We start from the raw sequence: 25,658 nt of genomic DNA on the forward strand, positions 1-25,658 counted from the left end.
AGGAACAGATAATGTTAGGTATTTTTACAGCACTGGTTGCTTGAGCATTTTGCGTCGCTGTTAATGTTACAGAATTTTGCGTCGCTGTTAACTAACAGTGTTATGCTTATCGATAATTTTTTTTAACATAGCCGCGTAAGTTTTCAATTTAAAATGTAAAGCAGTTTTTAATTTAGAATTGTTTAAAATGTATTTTTATTTACTTTTTTCATTTTGTTTTGTAATATTTTCCATTATTCAGTGGTTAATTATGTATAATATCTATAAATGTCTGATTTTGTTGTTTTCTTCTTTCATCTTATTTTGTTCTTCATTTGCCTTGCGATTATATGTAATAACATGTTTTTTTTTTTTTTTTTATATGAATGCATAATATAAATTGATATATAATTTAAATAGTATCGACATAACAATGGATACCTTAACCTTTTCTTGTTTTGTTTTTTGTTAAATAAAACTCAGCTTTCTTGTATGTATATAACGTAAAATACAATATATCCAAAATATTAAATGTATAAACTTTGGAAAGTTCTCTAGTTTCTCTTTAACTTCTTCCAGCTCATAGATGTATGTATATATAAGTATAGATTGCATACTTTACGTAATTATTATATCGTATATCAAAGTGTCTGTTTTTTAATAATTTATTGTACTGCTGCCTTTTCTTTTTAAGGGGGGATTACATTTGAAGGAATCAGCATTTTGAATTTGATTTTGTTTTTTTGTTTTGTATTTCTTTTCTGCTCAACAATTTCTAAGTTCTAAGTACATAAATTTCTATTTAGTATTTTGTATGTATATTTGATTTTCCATTTGTTTAAAAAGTATGCACAACTTCAATGTGCAAAAAAAATAGCGCATTTAAAAAAAATTGAAAAACTTCTGTAGCAAAAGCAAAGAAATCCAAAATAAATGTGGAGATTCAAGAGACTTCAAATGTACGTATATAAGACTGTTTTATAAATTATAATAAGATAGTATATAGACTAAGTTAGTCAATAAATAAATTTCTCTAGATCAAACATAAGATTTAAGTTTTATTTTCTTTAAAAAGCTAAGCGAGAGCCTAAGTATATCTATATATAGAGTTCTATATATGTATATGCAGATGCCCAGTTAGAATCCATTTAGTTATTTTGTGAATTGAGACTCCATTGTGCAAATTGCTCCTGCCATTGGCTATTCGCATTTGCCTGTAAAAATAACGAACAAAAAATGTAATTAGAGCAATTTTGTAATTGATAATACTTGACTAGGAAATATCCTGAACCCAGCGCAGAGCTGTTATTCCAATAACTTCCAATAACTTCAACTTTTGTGCTAGATGAATTCTTATTATGATATTACATCTGGAATTACCTTTCCAATGGGCTCAGGATATAAAAATAGATTATATATTGAATATCAGTAATTATATAGCTACCCACAACTCTACAACTTTAGCATGCAATACCAAAATACAAAAGAAAGTGAAAAAAATTATATATATCGAGTTTATATCATGTTTTACACAAGCTACATACATCAATAACATCAATAATAATATATATTTAAATATGATTGATCATATTTTGAGTGCATGTCGAAACAAAAAAAGATTTATATATATATATATGTAAACAAAGAAGAAACTGTTTCTAGCAGGATTTCTATATCGAAATCCTTTACCTTTTCATTCCATTCGGGATTATATGTTTGGTTCTCATCGAAATCTGAAATTGTGTGCAAATTGCATAAGAATCAGTTTTATATATTCCAATAACTAAGCCTAAGCTAAACAACCTTTTTAGCACATGTTTTCTGCATATTCTATAGGTATTTTAGCTAAATACAGTGAAACTCTGATATGTGCCACGATGAACTGATTCGAGAGTGGAATGCCAAATGAACGAACGGGAGAACGAGAGAAGAGGAGATAGAGAGAGAGAAAGAAGGGAGAGAAGGGCGAGTGAACGAGAGAGAGAGAGAGCTAGTAGCTTCAGATAGAGGTATTTATTTATAGTATATATGAGAAGACTTGAGTGCAAAATGAAGGCTAGACTTGAGGCAAGGCAGGGAGCGGAGTAGTCAAATAGGGATCTCATACGAATTACATTATAAGGAGGCTTCAGTTTAAATCTGATTATAGAATAACTTCAGATATAACATAATGCAACTAGTCGCCTTTTTCGACTACCCCACTTCTATTGGCATATCATATTGAAAGGTTTAGGAAATAAACTTCATTTGGAAATCCAATAACTTGATGCAGATGAAAAATCGCCGTAAGAACTACAATCGAAATGAACGGTAAAACTAACGAGGCATTAGGCATAAGGTAAATATATGATATACGATTTCTATATACGATATATATATACATACACATATATATTACCTGAGGAATTGCTTTTTGTCTTTTATATATTCAAACTATATTTCATAATGTAAGCGTGCATTATCAATTGCAGCTCATCGATTGTCTCACCGATCTCATGGAGGGCTGGAAATCCCGCCTCCTGATCATCGATAAACAATTCGGGATGATGACGATACGCGAGCAGACGATTCAATTCAAATTGCGCCTCATCGAGCGCTACATCCCCATTGAAGGGATCTGTATAAAGGGGCGTGGTCAACGCCGAGGCAGCGCCCTCACATTCCACATCCTCGTGCTCGTTGCCAAAAATCTGCTCGTAGCTCTGACAATCGCAATCGCATTTGATGGACGAATTTGCGGCCGATTCGCGACCCTCGATGTGTCGATATGCTTCAAATTGGGTTTGTTTTGTTTACGATTGGAGTTATATATGGGTATATATAAAGAACGAAATCAAAATTAAAAAGAAAAAACTCAACTCAACATTTGCAGCATTTTTTCTTATGCCGTCTATTGGGGAAATAATCTATAAAAAAAAATACGAAAAAAATATGAAACAATAAAACAAAATTAAAGTAAAGAAAACTGGGTGGCAACGCTGTACGCGAAGTTCATACTCGACGATGTTTCTTTTCGGAAAACTTACCCAAAGGCAAAATGAAACGCGTTTGCGGCAAGGAGCCGACGACGTTGTTCGATTGTCCTGGAGCAAATACAGCAAGGACAAACGCAAAAGAAAGCAACACACAGAGACACAGAGAGAGACAGAGATATATAAAGAAAGAGAGGGAGAGAGTGTGTGTATGTGAGACAGAGATAGAGAACATTCAATCAGTGCCTAAAAGCCTGGGTGCTCGAGCCAAAATGCAGTGCCAAAAGAAAACAAACGAAAACAGCTCTAAAAGCCAGGTGCAAATTGCAGGTGATAAAACTAGATATTCATAAGCTATATATGCTATGTCATATATGTATAAAGCAACTAGGAGCAGCAGCAGCTATGGCAGAGCGAGAGGGCGCAACAGCGAATAGGTGTTTCGAGCAAAATTTCGTTTTTCGATTTATTTCGAATTGGAAATTTCAGATGTTCTTTGGATTTTAGGAACTGCTCAGAATTACCTGCATTTAGATCGCTGACCATCGTTGAAATGGCCGATGTTATGTTGTCGGCAGCTTCGTTGAGCTCCGCATCGGCTATTGGATTCGCATTCAATATGGGCGACGGGGCTGTGAAGCCATATATATGTATATATATATCGTGGGCATACATACATATATATATATATATATATTTAAAGCGAGAGATATTTGTAGACATATTTAATATTGGGTGAACTATAATCGTGTACAACTGACATCAGAAACAAACAGGCGCGTGTCACGAAACGCTATTGTTATCGAAAACTTAGTTTTGAGATCTATTATGACATATTTGTATATCTGTATGTAAATACCTAGATAATTATTGCTTATAATGGCGAGAATATAATATGATCAACATTTTCTACCACACATTAAGTTGTAATGCTATCGATATATTCAATGTATATCGATATATGTTTAGATTATTGGAGACAATATAATAATTTATATTTGCTTTTACAAAGAACCTTATCTATTATCGTGATCGATGTACACTTTCAGATATCAATAGCAATAAATTCAAGTTACTCTACAAATGTTGAATGTCTATCGATATATAATTAATAGCTGTTATCATTGGTCGTTTAATCCTGCTCTATGAACTACAATAATTTATCGATCATTATCAGAAATTAAAAGCAATTATAACGTCTTCGTGACACGCAAATATACGCAGCTGTAAAGTGTAGGTGTAGGCAGTGGCTCAGTGGATCAGTGGCTTAGTGGATCATTTCATCAGTGATTATATATGTAGGTGTATGTGTGTGGCAGTGTGTGAAGATAACTTATATCATATCTATATATAGTGTTTGTGAGAGACAGCGAGAGAGAGAGAGAGAGACAAAGAGAGTTTAACCTAACAATCGAATGTGTTTCAGCCAACCTAAACGAATTGAAGAGAAGCCCAGAGCCCAACATCCAACTCCATAGAGTCAAGTCAAGTCAAGGTAAACCCTGTAAGGCCCTTAAGGTCTAAATACTCACTTGCACTGCCATTGGCGGCAAAGGCGCTGCGCATATCGCTGCTAATCTGATTGAGCTGCTCCATTTGGCTCTGACTGAAGCTGGCGGAAGATTGATTTTGTTGCTGCTGCTGTTGTTGTTGCTGCTGTTGTTGCTGCTGCTGCTGCTGCTGCAGCAACTGTTGCTGTGTGGAGCGCAGCATGGGATGCTGTTGCAGCTGCTGCAGCTGTTGAGCATGCAAAGCGCTCATGGCTCCGCCACCAGCAGACGCTGCGGCCGCACCTGTCGCCCCGCCGCCACCTGGCATCGGTGGCGATTTGCCAGAGCGTGGACTCGAATTGGGCGTGGAACGTGGCGAGGCAGTCTGTTGATTCTTGAGCATGCGCATCAGACCCTCCAGCTGTTCCATCAATTGTCGCCGCGAGTCCTGCAGCGCGCCCAAATGCCCCTCCAGCTCGCCCTTGCGCTGCCTCAGCGCGCGCAGCTCATTGATCAGCGCCGGATTCTCCGGCGCCATTTGCTCAGTCTCCTGCTGGCGGCGCAGGCGCGCGATTTCACGCATGATCTCCTTGTTCTTCGACTCCAGCTGCGCGATCAGCTCGCGCTGTGCACGCGAATTGTCTGTGCCGATGGGCGTGATGCTCTCCGCATTCGGCATATTCGAGGGCTACAAAAAAATATAAAGGTTAGCTTTAAGATAAGTTCAGGTGGTCGAGTCTGCTCACCGCTCGATTTTCCTGCGCTAAGCGCGCTGCGTAGCGTGCAATTAGACGATGTTCCTCATCATTGGCCGAGGCGGCGGCCACACGTGACATTGTCGTGTCCAGACTACGCCCGGTGGCACGTGAGTCCAGCGTGCTGGAACGGTCAAAGATGCCGGGATGATGGCCCGGTCCGGGACCGGGTCCATGCAAGTGACCCAACGCCGGATCGGAGAAGCCATTGTGTGAGGGCAACGGCGAGGGGGGCACAATGTGCGATAGATTGAGTGTCTTTTCGGGCTGGTCGGGGAATCGTGGCAACACTTGCGTCGTCTTCTCGGGCACACAGCGAAAACTTTTGCGCAGCGAGTGTCCGATCTGTTTGCTTGGCGACTTATAGCTCGAGTACTCTTTCACCTCGTGATCGTTTTGATGGTTCAACGATGTCTTGCCATGCCAAAAGCACTCCTGGCACAATTGGTAGGCGTGGCACCGCTGACAACGATAACGAAATCCGGTAAAGTTTTCCTTGTGGCAAACAGAACAGATCGTCGGATGCACAATTGTCTCAACGGTTGCCAGCCGATGCAGCAGCGGCAACCACACGAGACACGATGGACCCGGTTCGGACATAAGTGTTGCCATGAAATCATTCACGGTGACCTTATTCTCAGCCGGAAAGATCTCCTCCTCCAGCCCATCCTTGTAATGAAATGTCGGTGATTCGTAAACGGCTGCTGGCAAGGCCAGAACCTCACGCAAAAACTCGCCCAGCTTCCAGGCGACCAGCTGGCCAGCGCCATCCGAAATCTGTGAGAAGATGTCTGATCAGAGAAAGAAGGAGAGAGAGAGAGAATGTAAGTTTGCCTTCTATATATAAATTCAAGAGCTACTCACATCTGAGCTTATCCACCAGCTTGCCCGAGCACATGGTAGCCAGCGCTACCTTAATGGAAAACACGCGTATCTTACCAGAGTTGTCGCTGCAAGAGATTAGAGATTAGGAGATTAGTTGAGTCTTCCACTTCTGGCACTCCGTTCGCTCACCTGCTATAGGCAGCCAGCAGCCAATTGAGCAAGAGACCCGCCTTTGAGTCCACTGGCACCTGCTGTGCCGTTGGCAGGCGCTTATTCAAATTGTGATAAAGCGACGAGACCAAGGTCTCCAGTCGAGCTACGCTCACATCACTTTGCGGCTCCAGTGTGTTCAGGCCGTTCTCTCGAAATGCCTCGATCACGTTCCATATGTCCACCAAATGTAAATTTGTCGATTTCTGTATGTAGCGCAATTTGGACGCGGTGCGGTACGACGCGAAGCGTATCGAGTCGAAGGTCTGTAGCCGCAGATCCTGCAATATAGCCACGCGAGGCTCCAGCTCCATCATGACTCAACTGAGATCAGCTCTGGAATGAAATGGAATGGGCAGAGAGTTTGCATTAAATATGATATGGACTTACGTTAGAAGTAAAAGTGGGTTTAGCATGAAGTGATCGACTGGGAGAACCCCGAATCCTGCGCAGAGTTGGTACTCAGATCTTCTTTACCAAGAAAAACTCTTATCTTTTATATCTTCCATTCTCTGTTTCGACTTTTAACTTTCTGCTTTCGCTCTAATCCCCAAACATTATTTAGATGATTATGGCCGTAAAATAAATATAGCCACGCACTTTCAGAACTCTCATAAATTGAATCATTTTATGAACTAATCCACGCACATACACACTCTCACTCATGGTATGTAACCATACATGTATTTATGTGCGTAATGTATTTTATGACAGCAGCAGAAGAAGAAGCAGAGAGAGAGAGAGATGTCCCGCTTACAACTTAATATGCGCCCTGTAAACATGCCCTGGGTGCTTAGAAACATGTGTACACGGAATATTTAATTAACGCATAAATAATAATGCTTAGAGCCGCATAACTGGGTCATCAGCTGGCAAAGGATGGCAGAGAAAGCGACAAAGCACATCGTCGCGTCGCGTCGCGAACATCATCAGCTCGTTCTCCTTTTTTTTTTCAAAATATCCTGGTACATCAGGGCATTGACAATGATTAAAGAGGATACATTGATATGGAAGATAAAGATCTCTATATAGTAACTCCTGTGGGAAGCAGGCGAGCCAAACATTGTCTGTCGGAATGTCTGTAAGCCTATCCCTTCTCCTCTCTTTCTTTCTTTAATTCCGTCACTCTCTATGTCCATTTACTCTTCTATATCGATCTGTCTATCTGTATATCTCACAATCTGCTCGTCTACCCGTTCTGTCCGTCCGTATATCCATCTTGTCCCTCTCTCTCTTACTCGCAGACAGCCTCAAATAGAAACTCTATCTAGCCTAAAGACACTTTCCGACTTTTCTCCCCTCATCACAGAGTATCCGCTAGTCGTGCACATTCGCCTATCGGTAGAGCTCACTGGCTGTGCCATAAACATCAGCCGCAACGCAAATGCCAAAGCGATTGGCAAAAGGAGCAGCCAGGCCAACAACAGCTGCCAGTCGCCTAACCAGGACCTCCAGCCACCCTTCAGCTAACCCACTTCCGTTGCTGTCTGCTGTTATCCTGCCAACAATGCTTATATTTTTTTTTTGTTGTACTATTTTTTCTTTTTTTTTTTTTATAACATATTCCATTGTCAGGCGGCAGCAGCCACAGCGTCTGTCTGGCGGTGGCAATCTCCCCAGTTGCCAGCGGAAGTGCAAGTGAGCAATCCAAAGCAGGCCCCCCCCCTGAATTCTCTTCTCCATTCATGATCCCTTTACGAGCTAAAAAAGAAAAGTGAGCGCGACTACAAAGCGCGTTGATAAGCAAATTTTATTAAATCATTTGTAATCCTCTTTGCAATACCAATTAATCGAAACGCCTAAGAGCAAGGGGAAATGAAGTCCAATTGGATGCTGTAGGCAGCTCCCTCTCACTCTCCCTCTCTCTCTCTCTCACTGTCTGTCCTCAGTCACTTTCGACTGCAGTTTGTTCTGGGCCCTTGCTCCCAGTTGGGACTGCTGCACCCTTTGTGCAGCATCGCAGCAGTTGTCGCCCCAAAGTGTCTGCCATTTATTATTATGTTGTTCGTGTTGTTGCTGCCTTTTTTTGTGATATTCACACATCAGGCAGAGTAGCAGGATATTATCCTGCTGAATGAGTGTGCGAACATAACTCATGTTGCCCCGGCCGTCAGCGACAATTCAAAGCGAGCGCACAGTGAGTCAGCGATGCAATTTACATACCTTCTCAAGAGCTTGCAGCGCTGCCTCTCTATGCGATTCTCAATTATTTATAGTTATAGCTATTCAAACACATTGCTCTCTCAGGCTCACTCTGTATCTTCTTTATTCTTCCCCTCGCTCTCCGCCATTTACCTTTTCTGATTTCCAACTCTCTTAACTGGCGCCTCTCTCTGCGCTTCTCACAAAACCCAATTCATATGCTGTCAACCCACTGTGCCGCTGCTCATCAGCTTCAAATTTGCTGTAGATGAGTGCGGCCCGAACGTGATGACGCATTCAGGATGACGGAGCCGAGAGTCAAGATAGACAGCGCGGCACACTGAAACGTGGCGGAAATAACATGTGACAGGAGTGTGAGTAACGAAATACAAGGACATTTAAAAACAGGATTTCTCTTCATTTAAATGCCGCTGCTATCCGACTTTTATATATGTATATACCATATTTACTGAAGCGCACACAAAGCCCCAGATGACAGGACACAGGACAGGACATAGGACAGAGGACAGCTAGCCAAGGATAGCAGCCAATCTTGTTGTCCAAAGTGGAATTCAATTTCGAGTAACCTCCGCTCCCTGTAAATGAGAACCTTGATGAGGCTGAGCAATGATGACTCATATGCTCTGGGTTCTGCTCCTGCTTCTGCTCCTGCGCCAGCGTCGGCTCCTTGTGCTGGACTCTAAGCGAAATGGAGCGACAAAAGCTGCCAGGACAGACGTTTGTACATTTATATAAATATGCACATACCGTTTGCCCGTACAGATGTGGGCCAGCTAAATAACACGCAGACATATATAGATATATATGTGTATATGTATATATGGCTGCCTGCATCTTGCCCAAACCGTGCGAAGGACGCGCTGCTGTGAGCTGTGTAAACATTTGCGCACAAAAGTATGCAGCGAGTCCTGCCTGAATTATTCGAGTTTGGCAACGAGGCTATGAAGACGCATTGCAGCTGCAGAGGGGACAGTTCGGTCGGGTACAAGTTGATGGAGGCAGACGAGTAGCTGCAGCAGGGGAGACACATGCGGTTGTGCTTGCCCCAAGGCGACGACATTCAACATTTGTCCCTTGCTCCCACTCTCTCTCTCTCTCTCTCTCTCTCTCTCTCTCTCTCTCTCTTTATGTGTGCGTGTGCTTCAAGTGGCCTAGACAGTGGTTCAATCGGCACGAAACAGCGGATGGAATGAGAAAATGAACACTTAAAAACTTGAACGGGAGTGGCCGGAAAAAAAGCGACGTTAAAAATAATAATACTAGGTTATAGCTGAAAAATTATGATAATATTAAAACCCAAAGCTGATATCTCCCAACTCTTTTGTCCCATTTCCTGTATCCAATATCGGAGATCCCATAACATATGTACCATATCTCTTATTCCATATCCGATATCCCTTATCCCATGTCCCTTGTTTCTCCATTCTCCATGTTACACCTTCGCCTAGAGCTATCTCATATTTCCCATTTCCGATTAGCTTTCTCCTATCTCCTCTCTCCAATTCCCCATCTCCCATATCCCATCTCCCATCTCCTATCTCCTATCTCCTATCTCCTATCCCCCATCTCCTATCTCCTATATTCCATCTCTCATCTCCCATTTCCCATCTCCCATCTCCTATCTCCCATCTCCTATCTCCCATCTCCATTTCAATTTTGTGGTTTTGCCCCACTGTGCAGCAATCTGTTTGGTGCCTGTCCTGCCTGCCTGCAGGTCGTCGAGCTGAACTGAGTTTTGGGGTCGCCCACAAGGCTGACCACCGTTCGCTTGTTTGTTCGTTGGCATTTTGTATCATCAGGCCCCGAGATTTTGGGCCAACGGAAAAATGCTTCGGGAAAGCGTTAACACATTTTTCATGGAAATGCAAAGCAAATGGCTAAACGTTTGGATTGCAGCAAATGCTGCAGTTAAAGTTTAGCTCAGTCCGACTAAGTTCGGTTCCTGTTGTACATTTCATATTCATGGCGCAATTCGAGTCGAGTTGGTTGCTTAACAACCACAGCGTAAATATTGTAGAACATGAATAAATATAAATAAACACGAATTACGCGTGTTTCCCTCAATGTTTAATGGAAAACTTATCCCATGCAAAGTTTTCTGCGCTGCGTCACAAAACTTTGATTAAAGCAAATGCTGAAACTTTGCTCATCATCAAATGCCAGCTGCATGTTGAGCATGAACGAGCCACACAATCGGGTCAGATATCGAGCAGGGCTACGAGGCAACTATATGTCACAGGACAGGGCGTATATAGGTCAAAGCAATGTTCCCTAATGAATGTCATGAGTGCGACGACAACAGCTCAAATAGCAAATAGTTAAGAAAATAGTTAAAAGCAATTTCCCACACGCTGAAAAAGGGAAGAAATACTGAAATAGGGCATATTAGCTGAGTGATAAACTATGCAAGGCATATGGGAAAGCTGTAAAGAGTAAAGTTGGTAATTATAAAAATATAATCTCTGATTTCGAATTTGAATTTTGAGCATAGCTCGAGATATAATATATTCTACTCAGTCTCTTCGAAGTATTATCATGATCATTATCATATAGTATGAATACTATATGAGGCATAAATTGATATGTATTCTACTTTCTTTGCATATCCTAAACTTTAGTCGAACCTATGAGACAACCGAGGCTAAGGCACTTTGGTAGGCTCTATTAAGAGATAATCTTTAGGCGTTCTCATCCATCATCCGCTAAACCTCAACTCTGTTTCCCTTTCTTTCCGCGCTATGCAACACTCACAGCAAACAGAAAAGACCCAGGTGAACTGAACTTAAGCTACTTAGGGCATAACTTTTCCTTCCAGCTTTCATCTTGATGCTCAATTTACGCCAAGGAAGAAGTGCACAAAGCAGAGCAAGAGCAAGAAAGGAAAGACTAAAACTTGCAGTTGCCAGTGATGAAAGGCAACTCGGCAAAAACGTTCACAGCAAACAAGGATCCCGGGCACTTTGAAAAGATTTACCAAAATAAAACACAGAAGAAGAAAAAACTTTGCGACAGCTAAAACAAGGCAGAGAAAAGAGGAAGGTGTTGGTATATTTCCGTAACGGAATCCTGCTAAAAGTCCCGACTACTGCCTACTGCAGTTCGCGTGCCTTGTCAAATCAAAGACAGCAACAACAACAACAACAACGACAACGACAACAACTGCTTTGATAACTGACACATAATGCAGAATTCAGCATTTCGCATTCCAGACAAGTCCGTCGAGGGGAAATCGTTCCGTTTTATTTCGTGTTAATTCACCTTTTTTTTCCATTCGGGCATGAAAAATGCGACCACAGCAAACAGGAACAGAAAAAGGCATGAAATATGCTATAGAAAAAGAGTTAGTTAAAGTTAAAGTTGAGCGTGATTGTATCGAAATTTAAATACCCTAGTTAAAGCACTAAGGACATGTCTTATGGGTATACTGCTAAAAGGAAGCAATTAGATCCTTAAGGGATTTTCTTGAATGCAAAGATATAGAGAGACAGAGAGAGAGAGAGAGAGGAAGGAAACGAGAGAGAGAGAGGAAGTGAGTGAGAGAGAGGAAGGGAGAGAGAGAGTAAGGGAGAGTGAGAAAGAGAGAGCGATAGAGTTGAATGAAACAAAAACTAACAAAAATTTAAAAATAATCATGTAAATTTATCGATATATATCGTTTATAGAAAGACACTCTCTTTTTCACTTCATCTCCACTTGCTTATATACTCTTAGCATACCCTAAAAACTCTCAAAACTCCTAGGGTATTAAGAGCAACAACAGCTACACGAAACAACAATCAACATTGCATGTCAAGCTGGAATGATAATCTAAAATCGGCAAACCGTACAATAACCTTTTGTCTCGTTTCTCTTGGTCGAAGCCAGTTGAAATTTTCAGAGGCACTGGGAGGAAAGGTAGTTGCACATGGAGCCACAGTCAAGGTAAGAGGAAAATAGCTTTTCATCTGACGAAAAGCAATTGCATTTGATTGAGAAAGAAAAATAGACTGTGGAAATTTTGCAAAAAAACAAAAACTCCTGCAATGCTGCCAGAGAAACCTTTTTAAAGCAGGTAAGAGCGAGGACTAATTGATTGAAATGGGGGGGCGTGGCAGCGCCGCAAGTGCTTAATTATGAGAAGCCAAAATGAAATTAGTTCATGAACAGCAACAAAAACCAGAACAACAACAGAGGAAGAGCAGAAGAAAAAGTAGGAAGTGAGCACAAAGTTTAGCTAGAGAGAGAGACAGAGAGAGAGGAAGAGAAAAGGCAGCAAGGCAAAGGGAGGAAGCTGATGGAATAGGCACGCAGGCAGGAGCACTGAAGAGGAAGGTGGACCAGGCAGCAACAACAACAACAACTGGAAGCAGGAAATGCTGTGCCAGTTAGAGATGCCAAAGCACGTCATCGTCCTCCATCACAACACATCAAGTGCATAGACCACCAACACCACCACCGCCAGCACCACAAGCACCGCCAGCACCGCCAGCACCGCCACCACATCGCCCTCCGGTATGAAACAGGCGGTTCTGTAATTATGCAGAGAAATGGGAGCATCACCAAGGGACGGACAGCTGCCGAGAGGAGAAGGGCGTGGCGAGGGGGGGCGCAGAGCTAGCTTCGTGCTACTTAGAGTGCACGAGTTAACTCTGGCGTTTGGATAATGGAAAATGCACATTCCATTCCGTCAGCTGCACCCACAAAAAGTACCATTAGAGACGAGCCGTGCACACGACCAAGGATTAACCGAGTGTTGCTCAAGTGGACCGACAGAGGGCGCTTTATACATAATATACATATAGACTCTATATAAGGTATTCTTTTGCGGCTTGAACACTTCAAACTGTGTCCATAAAGCAGATTTCATTATAACAACATCATGAAAAGAGAGAAGAAGAAAGATTTATGGTGTAGGGAAAACATAAGGCGACTATTAAAAGTCCATTAAAACACACAACAGATTCTTAAAATATTTGTATATCTTAGCATGGATTTAAAGAGTTCTTAAAAATGAATATAGATGATATTTTTTCAAGAGTTACAGTTGATATTGAACAACAGAAATAAAGTTTAATAATTCTTTTATACTCACTAATTTATCAAAAATTTTTATCTCTATGAAATTTTATGTATTTTATTCGTTTTTACCTAAAATAAAAACCTATATTTTAAATGTTGACTCTCTAATTTCATATTATTTAAAATATTTTAAAGATTTTGAGTCCTTATATTTTTTTTCCATTTATTTTTTAATATTTTCTCTATTTTCAAGCTCTTTTCTCACCTCTCAGTGACATTTCATTTTACAATTTGCTTTCCATAATTTACAAATTTGCACTCGTACCGCTATTGTTGAACCGTACCATATTTCATTATAGATTTCCACCTGCTGCTGCCTTTTCTTGCTGATTGACTCTCGTTAATGTGTCGCAACGCGTGAGCCAGGTTGATTTAGAGGTTGACACCTGCTCGAAAAACAGCTCGCTTAACGCCCACACACACACAAATCACTCAAAGTCTGGGCTCAGTTACAAATTATTCATAATATGCAAATGCAAATGCCAAGCAAGTGACGTCAGTGTAAATGTATATATAATTACTATATGAGTGCAATCCATCCACAGCTATCTGTATCTGTATCTGTATCTATATCTACATCTATGGCCATATAGAGAGATCTAACTAAGGTGTGACAAGTTCTCAAATAAACAAACAAATTTTTCAAAATAATCAAGAAGCAAAAACAAATAATTACTGAGCAGCTGGGTGCAATCGACTGCAGCATACGCGTTCGAAACCCTAAAAATTGATATAATATTTGCGAAATATTAAAATATATATACCTATAAAGTTTATACATGCATGTGTGCTCCAGATGAATTTAAAACTTCTTCTCTACCAGAGAGAAGCAAAGACAAGGAAAGAGAAGTTTCAGAGCCCATCAAATTTTGTTCCGGGAGACCAACCGAGTCTTATGAACGCACCGATCTCTAAAACCACATAGCCAATATACACTTCAATTCCATTTGCTTATTCTATATGCATATACATATACAGAGCTCTTTAGCTTTAATAGATATACTAATTCCTAATTTTCACACCTTCCATGTGCGTATCCCACAGCTCAACGCTTCACGAGTCAAAGCTCAAATGTCAAGCATCGTTAATCTATGTGTATTAAACAAATCCCAATATACCCAACCATAGAACACTTAATAAGCGAGTATATTAATTTAATCTATTAGCTTTACCAATCCGCATTGATCAGCATTTTAAAATTAGCCCAGTTGAATAATTATTTGAGTTTTCAGATATTTGCTAATACTATAATAATTGTTGCTATTGTTGTTGTTGTTGTTGTTGGTATTCGTCACGCCTATTTTTATACGAATATATGTATGTATTACAATCGGATGACACGTACTACGTGCTAAATGGCTAAAAAGAAAACAAAGTTCATATTACGCTTCATGCTAAAACCTGATATTATAGCAGTTTACATTAATTTACAAACCTCAAAGAAGAGAAAATAAATATTATTTTGTTGAAATTTATTTTAGTTAGGCTCTTCTCGTAATATTACTATTAGTATTAGTCTAAAGTTCTCTTTTTCTCTTGTAAATCCCAGTTGAGGCAATTCTTTCTATATATACCAATTACGTTTCTTCGGAAGAAACTATATAATTTATCAGAATTATGGTGATTAATAAATCTAAGGCTTAAGTATTCAATTTGTTCAAGTTTTTTAATATTATGATTTATAAGTCTTTACCTGATTAAAAAAATATCTAAAAAAAATTTCTATGACTAGCCAGACACTTTTGAGAGAGAAAAACAAAATACATTATCATAAAATTGACTCAGCATAAGTCAGGAAATAAAACAATATATGACATATATGTTTATTCATGAAAGCAAAAAAAGAGTATATAGATTTTTAACTGTTAACGAAATTAAAGGTGTTTTTATTATTTAAATACTAAATCTGATAAATGTACCTTAATATTATTTAAATACTAAATCTGATATATGTACCTTAATATTATTTAAATACTAATTATTGATTCCTGAGTAAGCATCGTGCAGTCCGTAAAAAATCATATCATATATCTTCTTTGTAACCTACAGCTATTTACTTGCCATTGGGATTTTTCTTTGATCTCAGTCCTAATTGATTTTCGTTATTTTGATACATCGCTCATATGTAAATTGAATTTGCTAAGCCAAAGCTAATTGTTTAAACAAGTCGAAAATTGTTCGGACAGCCTCAATGGCAAAGCATGCAAAAGCATTTTGCAACAATACTCTAAAAGAAAAAAAAACAAGTGAAAATTTTTGCAAATAATTTTACATGGATACCATGTAAATTTAGAAAGTGTTTGAAGTGAGAAAATCAATGGATGTAGTTAGGCACATATAGAGGGAAAACTATAAGAATTGGGTCAACTATCTTGAGGTTTTTAGAAGGCATAAAAACTTCTAAAAAAATCTATATTGTTTCTATTCACGCTCAGTTGAAATTTAAAAGCGATTCAACTGTGATTTATAGCATATGTAGAGCTATGAGTGTTATCTATAAAATCGTATATCTATTGCCCAATAAATAAATAAATTTGTTATCAGGCACACAAGCTTTCCAAGAAATGAATGAAGAAATTAAGTTAAAGATTAGGTTGTTTATAGTAGATATATAAATATATATAGTAAATACTACATATAATACGCATTTATGTATTATCTTTTTACTACGTACATATATCTTATCTATTTGTAGCACTAATTGATAATCAATTAGGGGATATTTAATAATCAAGCAAAGTCAAACTCAGTTCTTATCAAAGTTTCGACTTGGAAATGTGAATGATACTTAAATTTAGTAAGCTATTGGCTGTCTGGGTAAACTTTATGGTCTATCTATCTATCTAGTAAAGTAACTCTATCGTTTGAAATTTGTATCTTTGTAATCAAAACGATCTATTTATAAAGCTACCAGCCTTAAGCTCTTAAACGCTCCGACATGAATGCTACTGCTGAAACAATATACCCCAAATGCACATTTGCAATATATATATGTAAGGTATAGAAAAACCACAGAAATGTGCGATTGTTTTTGACTTTTGTGGAGCAAATAACTCGCGGCGCTACATAACCAGCTAAAACTTACAAACATACAATATATATGAGTATATAATAAATGTCTATATGTATATATAGGTTTATGCTCTATATATATATATATATATATATATATATATTTATATGAAGTTGAGAACTGCAATCGCAGACAGCGTCCCACGCGCTGACGAGTGCCAAGTGGCTTGCGACATGGAAGACAGCACACATACACACATACATAAATATATATACACTATATGCATATATATATGTTTATATATTTATATATATTTCTTTTACATTTTACACTGAAAAGCGTGGGCAGCTTTTCTCATTTGACGTTACATTAGGAAAGCCCCCAGCTCCACTGTGAACAGAAATGTTGTCGTTGTTGTTCTCGTTGTTGTCGTTGTTGTTGCTTTGTCGACGCGCTTGATAAGAATCTGCAGCAGCCGATAAGAAACTAAATTTAGCAGGCCATAAAGACAATAAAGGCAAAAAAGAAAAAAACGCTGAAAATTGCATAATTCCGCTGAATAAAAGTTATTTTCTCTTTAAGGGCTTGTCAACTGAGACACAGAGGCGTGGCAAAGGTGCCGCCACGAATCACTCAACACAAAATCAAATCACTGCGGGCTGGAATGAAGATGGAGAAGTCAGAAGACAGAAGAAGAGGCAAAAGAAGCAGCAGTGGAAGAAGCAAAGCTAAGCAAATGGGGCGTTACGCCAGTTAAAATTTCTAAAGAAAAATCATAATGACTATTACACACCCTAAACGAACAAGAAATGGAGAGATTAAGGGGCTTAAAGCTGATTCTAGCTATATGAGAAAGAATGAGGAATATATAACTCTAGAATGCTAACTGCTATGTACCCCAAATTAATTCAAAAGAGACGGTATAGTCAATTAAATCAAAGATTCTTATATAAGAAACAGTATGCCCCACATAGAGTAAGTAATGCCCTAACATATAATTCGTCAAAGCTGATTCATGCCCCTTCAGAAACCCTAGCTCTGTGATGACACTAATATACCCTAACAAACACCCAAACAAGGAATATAGGTTAAGGTAGAGAAAGCTAGTCTTTTCCCAACCGGGAAGACATCAATCTATTAGCTTCCATAGCGAGTACAGCCATTCAAGCGTAAATATTCAATGTCTTTTCCCTTGCATGTCTCCTGCTCTGCCTCACAGACCGCGTAATAAATTTACAATACTTTTCAAGAAGGGCAAGCAAAATTCCAGCATATTTTATTGCCAATGCTTGCAGTTTATTGTGATACGCTTTGCTGCTATACCCTGTAAAGAGTGTGAGGTGGAGAGTATATAGGACTCTGTTTGAAGCTAGATAGATGGAGTTGAAGCTGATTAATAATAATATTTGCAAATTAGTAAGTCATTAGTAGTAGTAGTGGCAAAAGGATATTATATATTTATTTAGGATATTTATTAAGGATATTTTATATTTATTTAATTTTTTTCTATTACATTTAAAACAATCCCACTTGAATGATCTTTTCTTTTTTGTGCTAGCCTAAAAATAACTCAACGACTTTTATTCCAAATGCCTTAATTATTTATGCAGAGCATCTGTCAGTCGCCTATAGCCGTTAACGCCCTTTTTCGCAAACCTCAACATTCTGTCGGGTTTGCATAAATGCATAATGGGATTTAAAATGCGACTGTCAGACTTGACAAACAGAAAGTACAATATATATATATATATATTTATATATACTCCCCGATATATATATACACACATATGTATATGTATATCTGTCCATGTCAAGAGCAAAAGCCAATCAATATGCATTAAATGCAAGGTTCTTTCTGCTCTGTTATGCATAACTGTTAGCCCAATTACAGTTATTTAATTCAATTACCTGTCGAGAATTTTTTTTTTTGCAATTCGCATTTAGCAGGCAAACAGACAGCATCAAGGAAATCGGTTTGGCGATTTCAACCGGAAAAGCTCATTTTGTAAACATTATTAGATTATAAACAAACCAAAAGAAAGGGTAAACTTGTTTATGCCTTAAGCTTTATGCATTGTTTACGGAGCCGATCGATTTATCTTTAGCGTGTTTGCTCTGAAAACATCTGTGCAAACATCTATCGAATATTTGAAAATATTTCAACAGCTAATTAAGCCAGAGGTAATTCTATGTAATTCAAAGCCCAATAAAAAATATTCAATTGACAGACAATTGTTTAAAAGAAGTTTCTTAGGGTATATATGTATTTTCTTAGATCTTCAATTATTATAGAAGAAAGAAAGGAGACAAAAATCATTAAGAAGAAAGAGAGAGAAAAGCAGAAAAGGAAAGAAAATAGAAGTTAACAAAAAAAGCGAAGATTGGAGAACAGAAAAGATGAGTACAAACGACAAAAAGAGAGAGAGAGAGAGAGAGAAATGAGAAGATCAAAATAGAATTGATAAAAGAATAAGAAAGTGAAGAGCGAATAATGGAAGCAAGTAAAGAACAGAAGAGGATTACTAAAACTCTGACTAAGAAATGTATATAAGCCGAGTATGACGAATTTTTTCATGAACTTCCTCTTCAAGTAAAAAATGTATGTATCAAAGAACTTTTCTCTTTACACAAATACCTGAATATGGTACAACATAAAAGTAAAACCATTCCACTCTGAGTCAATCAACATCTTCTGGCTGTCAGAGCACCCAACCAACTGTCATCATGTTGTCAACTAATTGAAGTTTGATATGAAATGGAACAAAGTCAGCCCGACTGTGCACAGCTGACCGCAATACTGTCTTTTGATCTAGTTCACAGATATACAAACAAACCAAAGAAGTGGCCGAAGAAGAAGCGCAACTGGGAAAACAAACTTTGGAAAATTGTGCATTTGGAAATCTGGCCAAGAGGCAACTAAGTACCAAAAATAAATAAAAAAATAATATATAAAGAGCATGCTCCACATATTTCTGACATGTCGCGACGGTAGGGTTATGCCAAGGTGGGCGTGGCAGGCAGAATATGTTAGTGCAGTGCGGTTCAGTTGTTCGGTGGAAAGCTAAATGAGGCGTGACATAGAAAATGAAGCGCAAGCCGCACGCACGCACCCACACAAACACACACATACACACACACACTTGGTAATTGGGAGCGCACCCACAACAACAACAACAACAACAACTAAGGGCAACAACAATAATAATAAACAAACGCTGAAGCGCCAAGCCATTGTGCTTAAAAACAAAGAGTCCGTGAAAATTCAAGACAAAAGCATGAAATTTATTTATGCGGTGGAAAAATTGAAAAATCTCATGAAAAGCTTAAACAGCAAGAAGCAGAAGAAGGAGACGAAGAAGAAGATTGGCCAACAGGCGAAGTCGCCAAAAACAAACGAAAGCCCAATGGCCACAGACAAAACGAGGGAGAGATGACACTAGACTGAGAGAGGGAGGCAAAGCGAGGGAGGGAGAGGGACTGAGTTAAGCATAAGCCGTAGAGCTGTAGTTAAATAAATGCCTGACAATGGAAATACCCTGTGGAGGCGCTAAAATTAACTCAATTTAAATGCATTTGTGAAATGTAATCTCTAAAGTGCCCAACTTGGAAAATACCCTAAGTTTAAAAAACTAAAACAGAAAAAACTGAAAATTAAACTACTTTAAAAGGATTTCAAATTATCTATTAAACATTAATCTAATGCTCGTTGTGCAAAGGAATTTTTGTTGAATTTATACAAATTTCTAAACTAAAATTCTTAACTATTCTTCATATATCACATAGCAAATCTTTTTGAATATTATCAGAAAATCTTTTCACATTAGATTATATATTTCATATTTTCTTCTCACATCAATTAGTAAAATTTTTGTTACACACCTTTGTACATTTCACATATACCCTATACTTAACACATTCAATGTGCACAGGGTATATTAGAATGGGGGCCAAAGGGTCAGACAATTAACCCTTTTTTCGTAGTAGACGAGGCTGAGCCAGGCGCTAGGGCAATTCAACAATTGCTTTGAAGTTGCTTTTATGTTGTGCCTGGCTTGGTTGGGTCGCTCAGACTGAGTGTTGAGTTGTTGTTGTTGTTGTTGCTTTTGGCTAGAGGTGTTGGCAGTTTCAATTGGAATATGGCTTTAATTAGTTTATAAAGAAGAGCGGGCAATGCAATAAAATTAATCGCTTATGCCGTAATCGTATTTAAGCCACAACGCCCTCCCTTTTCCACTCTTTCTCTCTGCCCCTCTCTCTCTCTCTCTCTCTAGTTATGTCTGCCCCTTTGTGAGTGGTCGCAATTCCCAGAGAATCAATCATGTATAGCGAAGCGTACCTGATGCCATTAAAGCTGACTTAACCAGATTGTCAGCTACTCGAGCGGAAAGCCACTGCTTTGCTATATTTATATACATTGCTGATGTTTATATATAGAGATAATTAAAATTGCATTACAGCTTTTGGCTGTATATTTATTTTCCTTTTTTCATACACCACATACGACTCACATGGGGCCTTACTATATGCAAACATTAAAGTTTCACAATTAAATTGAAGCTAGTTTGAATTGAAGCTAGTTTTAAAAAATTATGAACTACTGGAAAAATATTTGATATTTAGCTAAACCTTTATATTTTGTATAGACAAACATCAAATATCATCTTTACGCCCATTTTATATTATCACACTTGCTGCTCAGAATATGCAAATCATTCAATAACAATTTTGAGCTGAAAGTGAAATTTTTCATTATCAATTCACAGCACAAGGCGTTTGAGTGGCGCACGCGAGAGAGAGAGAGAGAGGGGTAGCGTATGGGCACCTCACGGGACTACTAATACAACAACTGATCTGCATAAGTATTCGCACAACAAGCTTACTCTACTCCGTTATGGCTCAGCTTAAGCTCAGCTGCTGCTGCTGCTGCTGCTTATTATCACTAGGCAGAGTGTGATAGAAAGAGAGAAGAGCGTATAATACCAGTAGACTACCAACACATACACATGCGAAAGCAGCAAACGAATTGCAGAGCTCAGCTTGACCCGAAACGGCTCGGCTTTACCGCTGCTTTTGCTTCGGGCTCTGCCAATGCCCAGCGCCCTGAGCGCTCTCATACACAAATTGAGAGAGTAGAGAATGCACTAATACAAATACAATACAATTACAGCAACTGGATCGCAAAGCTATCGGCTAAACAGGAGTTCGGCTTTAGCTTATTCGGCAAGCCTTGACTCGGCTGTGACTTTGTCTCTGCTTTGATTCTGCCTCTGCTTCTGCCACTGCCCTCTGCCCTATGCTCTCTCTGACCGGCAGCTTATATACAAACTAAGAGAGTGTGTTGAAGAGAGAGTATAAAGTGCAAAATACAAATACAATTACATCAACTGGATCACAAAGCTGTTGTCGTCACAAGAACTCAGCTTGACTGAGTTCGACTAGGCGCGACTCGTCTCGGCGGTGACTCTTTGACTTTGATTTGGGCTCTGCTTCTGCCTATTGCCTCTGCTGCTGCTGCTAGGTTAGACACCTGCTTGAACATTAACGAGATCTGACTCGACTCAACGGTTTGCCCATGTGGTCGATTAGCGGGCGTAGCACCCAGTGGAAGAAGAAGAAACAGCATAAAGAGCAGCAGCCACCAAGCCCCCGCTTGGCATTCGCTCCCACCGGTTAGTGGGATGGTCGCTGTCGCAGCCGCAGCCGCCGCAGCAGCAGAGACAGCCGCAGTCGCCGTTTTTCAAATGCTAAAATTGGCGATTAGTCAAAATGATGTCACCGAGTTATTTTGATTGTTTTTTATATACATACGTATTTATTTATTTATTTATTTTGCTTTGCTTTCGTTTATTTATTTATTTATTTTTTTTGTCTATGCTTTTTGGCATTTTAGCATGACTGTTCGAAGCGGAGTGTCATCAATTTGTTCATTGATTAACTTCACGAAGTTCTCAACTATCAAAAGGGAGTTGGATTATTATGTATAGTTAACTGATTATGTTTGTATACCCAATATACATATGTGTTATTTATGATAGCATCATCTTTATATGTTAGTATATATTTATTATATAAACTTTATAGGCTTTCTTGATCAAAAATTCCCCTAAAGAAAACAATTTAATACTAAACATAAATTACTTTTTTGGCTGATGTAAGAATCGAAGATCAGATCATCATCTACCTATATAGGGTATGCAATGATTTCATACCAATTAATAGAAAATAAAAGCAAATTGGAACTGTATTTAATGTGTGTACGTACGGTAAACGCTGAGTAAGATCTATTGTCAAAGCTGTTTTTAGCACAATGTCTTTGTTATAATTAATTTAACTTTCGAATTCTGGAATTCAAGAATTCGCGAAGACTCTAAGAGATTTGTCTGTAAATTGGAACTACTCTAACATCAAATGTTTTTACTTTAAGGAAATACCATTTTTCTTAAATATTAGCAATTTCACACCTCTATAATTTTAATAGAATTTTTGGTTGAAAGGGAAAAATAAATTCCCATTGTTAAGTTTAAGAATAAATAAATGTTTCTGAAATTTGTACTTTTAAAGATTATTTCATATGCAGTACAATTTTTAAGTGAATTATAATTCTGAGTAAATCATTTTCAAGACTTCCTCTTATCGAATGCTCACTGTATCATATTACTTATGCAATTTCGGGAGCAAGATCTGATCTAATGCACTGGAGTCAAGCAGAAATTATTTAAGAAAAAACCAAAGCAAACAACAAATGACAGAAGCTAACAAAAAGGCCACAAAAAACTCAACTAATTACGAAATACCTGAAAAATAGATTAAAAATACAAAAAAAATGAGGAAGCAAATGGTGCGAGAGAAGGGGAATTAGTGATGCATGCAAATGAATTGAATGAATTGCAAGCGTTTGATTTACAGTAACAGAATACAAATAAAGCACAATAAAAAACAAAAACAACCACAAAAATGTGTAAACGAGCTCTCAATAGGCGAACAGGGGAAACGTCGAGAGGAGGTAGAGTGTCCCACACATTTTAGATCAAGCGAGAAAGAGTGGAGAGCTGAGGTTGAGTGTGTGGGACCTTTTGCCTCCTACTTGCTCCCCTTTTTTTCGCACAAGAGGCAAAGGCTTTGCCTCACGCCCGCACTCCCCTCGACAAAAGCGACCAAAGGAGGACGGGGAAGGGTGCCAGCTGCTACGTTGCGATGCGTCGCATCGTGTTTTTATGAATGAAACAAAATTGGGAAGCGTTTGCTAAAAAGAAAAACACAATTTGTGTGGCGTTCGAAATGCAATTTGTTTACCTTTTTTGTTTTATTTTTGTAATTGGCTGCTTGGCTGCTGGCTGGCGTTGACTATGCGTCACTTTTGACCTGTGACAGTTTGTTCGAGTTTTGCACTTTTGCCCTTTGCTAGTACCGTTGAATTTTGTGCTGCGACTGCTCTTTTTAACGGTTGTTTGCTTTTTAATTGAATTTTTCACCTGCTTCGCCCTTTAGCACTCTTGAAATTGCTGACTTTGGCCTTGCGAAATATGTTGACAGACAGATATACAACAACTTCTGTTTCTCTGTTATTCGGGCTATCTTCGACTTCGCTTTTACGTTGCCCGAGACGCACATACACAAACGCACGCACGCATACACATAAACAATAAAACGCACACACACTCGCGGGAGCCCAACAAACACAGCTTCGTAAGCTGGATGAGTTTTTTAAACAATTTTTATTTGCACTTGCGATTGTGTATGAATAACAGTAGTTTAGCACACACGAACGTTTTGCTATTTATGAATGAATTTAATATATTAGTTGGCTGCTGACGGCTTTTTATGTTAATAACAATAATTTTGTTTACGCAGCGGCTAAATACACGTCGCCCGCTGCTGCACTTGACTCTACTTTCAACCACCGACTGCCCAATGTGACCAGCGCAAGATATGCGCCAGAATCTAGCAATAGTTCCCATCGAATACAGCCAGAGCGTTAGCGCCAAAAATACCAAATACCATGACTTCAAAACAAATACCAATTGTGCCGGCTACTGCTTTTTTATTTGACAATTTCAAGCAATGAAAAGGGAAAAATGATTTAATTACCTTTTTTCTTTTGCTTTTCCGTTTTACATTGATATATATTTTCGGACAAACACTTAACAACTGGTATATGGAGCTATTCCTTATTCTATTCTTCCTTCAAGTTTTTAGCAGCCGCACTTGGCGTAATAGGCGCGGTTGTTGCAGCAGAGTTTTCCCTTCGCGCTCTTTCCTTAAGCTGGGCCGTCTTTAGGGTGACCATGATTTGTGTTGAGCTATATAGCCAAGTGCCCTACAGAAAAAGAAGAAACGTTTATCAATAGTCAAATATATAGTATATATATAAGAATATCAAATTTACAATTAACAGCATGCAATTTAATAAAATGGGTATGGAGAAAACAGTGGAGATAAAGAGGCCGTTGTTATCAAAGTATTGTTGCTTAGAGAATGTTTTCCAATTCGCTGCAGCATATTCGTTAATGCTTTCAGAGAAATAAACAAAAGACACTGAAAAGATAAATACATGTAAATTAAAATGGATGCACAATAAACTTTGAGCTCTAATAGTTCGATACATACAAAGTACAAGAAATAGAAAAACTTGAAAGTTTGTACAATTCCGTGTAAGCAAAGCTGTACTCGTCGTTAGCACATGCACCAAAATTAATCCAATAAGCCAAGGATCCTTCCAATCAATCTTAAAAAGAATAAATTCAATTCAAATCTCATTTCTTTATCCATATGCACATATTATTCTTTGCACAACTTACACTCATTAGAAATGACCATATGCCGGTGATTTCGTTAACTTCGATTTCCCCGGGATGCATTTTGTAAACTTTCCAAATAAATTATTCACAATATTTTTTGAGTTTGAACAAAAAGGCAACGAAGTTGCTCGAGCAGTAGCCACGCACAAAAAATGTAAACAAATTTAATCAAAAACATAGAATAATCGGCATATCGATACAGGCACAGCTGATGTGGCAGCGATGTACAAAATTAAAACATCGATAAAGTGATGAAATAACAATGTGCAATTAAAGGCTTTGATAATCAACTAAGCACGATAAAAGTAACACATTTTGAGATTAAAAATAAAACCAGAACACATTTATTATATTTTCACGCAGAATCATCACATCAATAAACTGCTGATATAAAA

The 25,658-nt window shown here is 38.5% G+C and overlaps 2 protein-coding genes across 6 annotated transcripts; both read right to left on the reverse strand.

Annotated features, from left to right (window-relative positions):
* Positions 1-275: 275 nt before the first annotated feature.
* Positions 276-24,026, reverse strand: Dyb (Dystrobrevin). Of its 5 annotated transcripts, XM_018104652.3 has the most exons (10): positions 23,759-24,026; positions 6,211-6,567; positions 6,061-6,146; positions 5,188-5,987; positions 4,484-5,129; positions 3,476-3,583; positions 3,006-3,062; positions 2,378-2,749; positions 1,669-1,712; positions 276-1,193 (listed from the first exon to the last, which is right to left on the reverse strand). In XM_018104652.3, the coding sequence occupies exons 2-8, from the start codon at positions 6,546-6,548 to the stop codon at positions 2,400-2,402; spliced, it is 2,385 nt and encodes a 794-aa protein (XP_017960141.1). In that variant the 5' UTR covers positions 6,549-6,567; positions 23,759-24,026; the 3' UTR covers positions 276-1,193; positions 1,669-1,712; positions 2,378-2,399. The 5 variants fall into 5 exon arrangements, with proteins under 5 accessions (XP_017960141.1, XP_017960142.1, XP_017960145.1 ...); XM_018104653.3 differs by lacking the exons at positions 2,378-2,749; positions 3,006-3,062; XM_018104654.3 differs by lacking the exons at positions 276-1,193; positions 1,669-1,712 and having other exon boundaries at positions 2,497-2,885.
* Positions 24,027-24,195: 169 nt separating this feature from the next.
* Tmem18 (transmembrane protein 18) lies at positions 24,196-25,482 on the reverse strand. Its single transcript, XM_018104664.3, has 4 exons — positions 25,264-25,482; positions 25,073-25,190; positions 24,852-25,000; positions 24,196-24,782 (listed from the first exon to the last, which is right to left on the reverse strand). Exons 1-4 carry the CDS (start codon positions 25,321-25,323, stop codon positions 24,639-24,641), a joined length of 471 nt encoding a protein of 156 aa, XP_017960153.1. The 5' UTR covers positions 25,324-25,482; the 3' UTR covers positions 24,196-24,638.
* Positions 25,483-25,658: the final 176 nt, after the last annotated feature.

This window comes from Drosophila navojoa, chromosome 5, assembly GCF_054131105.1.
Source record: "Drosophila navojoa isolate 15081-1374.11 chromosome 5, UAZ_NAV_1.0, whole genome shotgun sequence".
Lineage (NCBI taxonomy): Eukaryota > Metazoa > Arthropoda > Insecta > Diptera > Drosophilidae > Drosophila > Drosophila navojoa.

Bases quoted from the DNA above. Each gene is read 5' to 3' on its own strand.
- Tmem18 (XM_018104664.3), bottom strand. From the start codon at position 25,323: ATGCATCCCGGGGAAATCGAAGTTAACGAAATCACCGGCATATGGTCA. The intron at 25,191-25,263 runs GTAAGTTGTGCA...ATTCTTTTTAAG, and splicing joins TATGGTCATTTCTAATGAGT to ATTGATTGGAAGGATCCTTG. The intron at 25,001-25,072 runs GTATGTATCGAA...TTATCTTTTCAG, and splicing joins TTTTCTATTTCTTGTACTTT to TGTCTTTTGTTTATTTCTCT.
- Dyb (XM_018104652.3), bottom strand. From the start codon at position 6,548: ATGATGGAGCTGGAGCCTCGCGTGGCTATATTGCAGGATCTGCGGCTA. The intron at 3,063-3,475 runs GTAATTCTGAGC...TATTTGCTCCAG, and splicing joins GGTCAGCGATCTAAATGCAG to GACAATCGAACAACGTCGTC. The intron at 2,750-3,005 runs GTAAGTTTTCCG...CCCAATTTGAAG, and splicing joins GCGTTTCATTTTGCCTTTGG to CATATCGACACATCGAGGGT.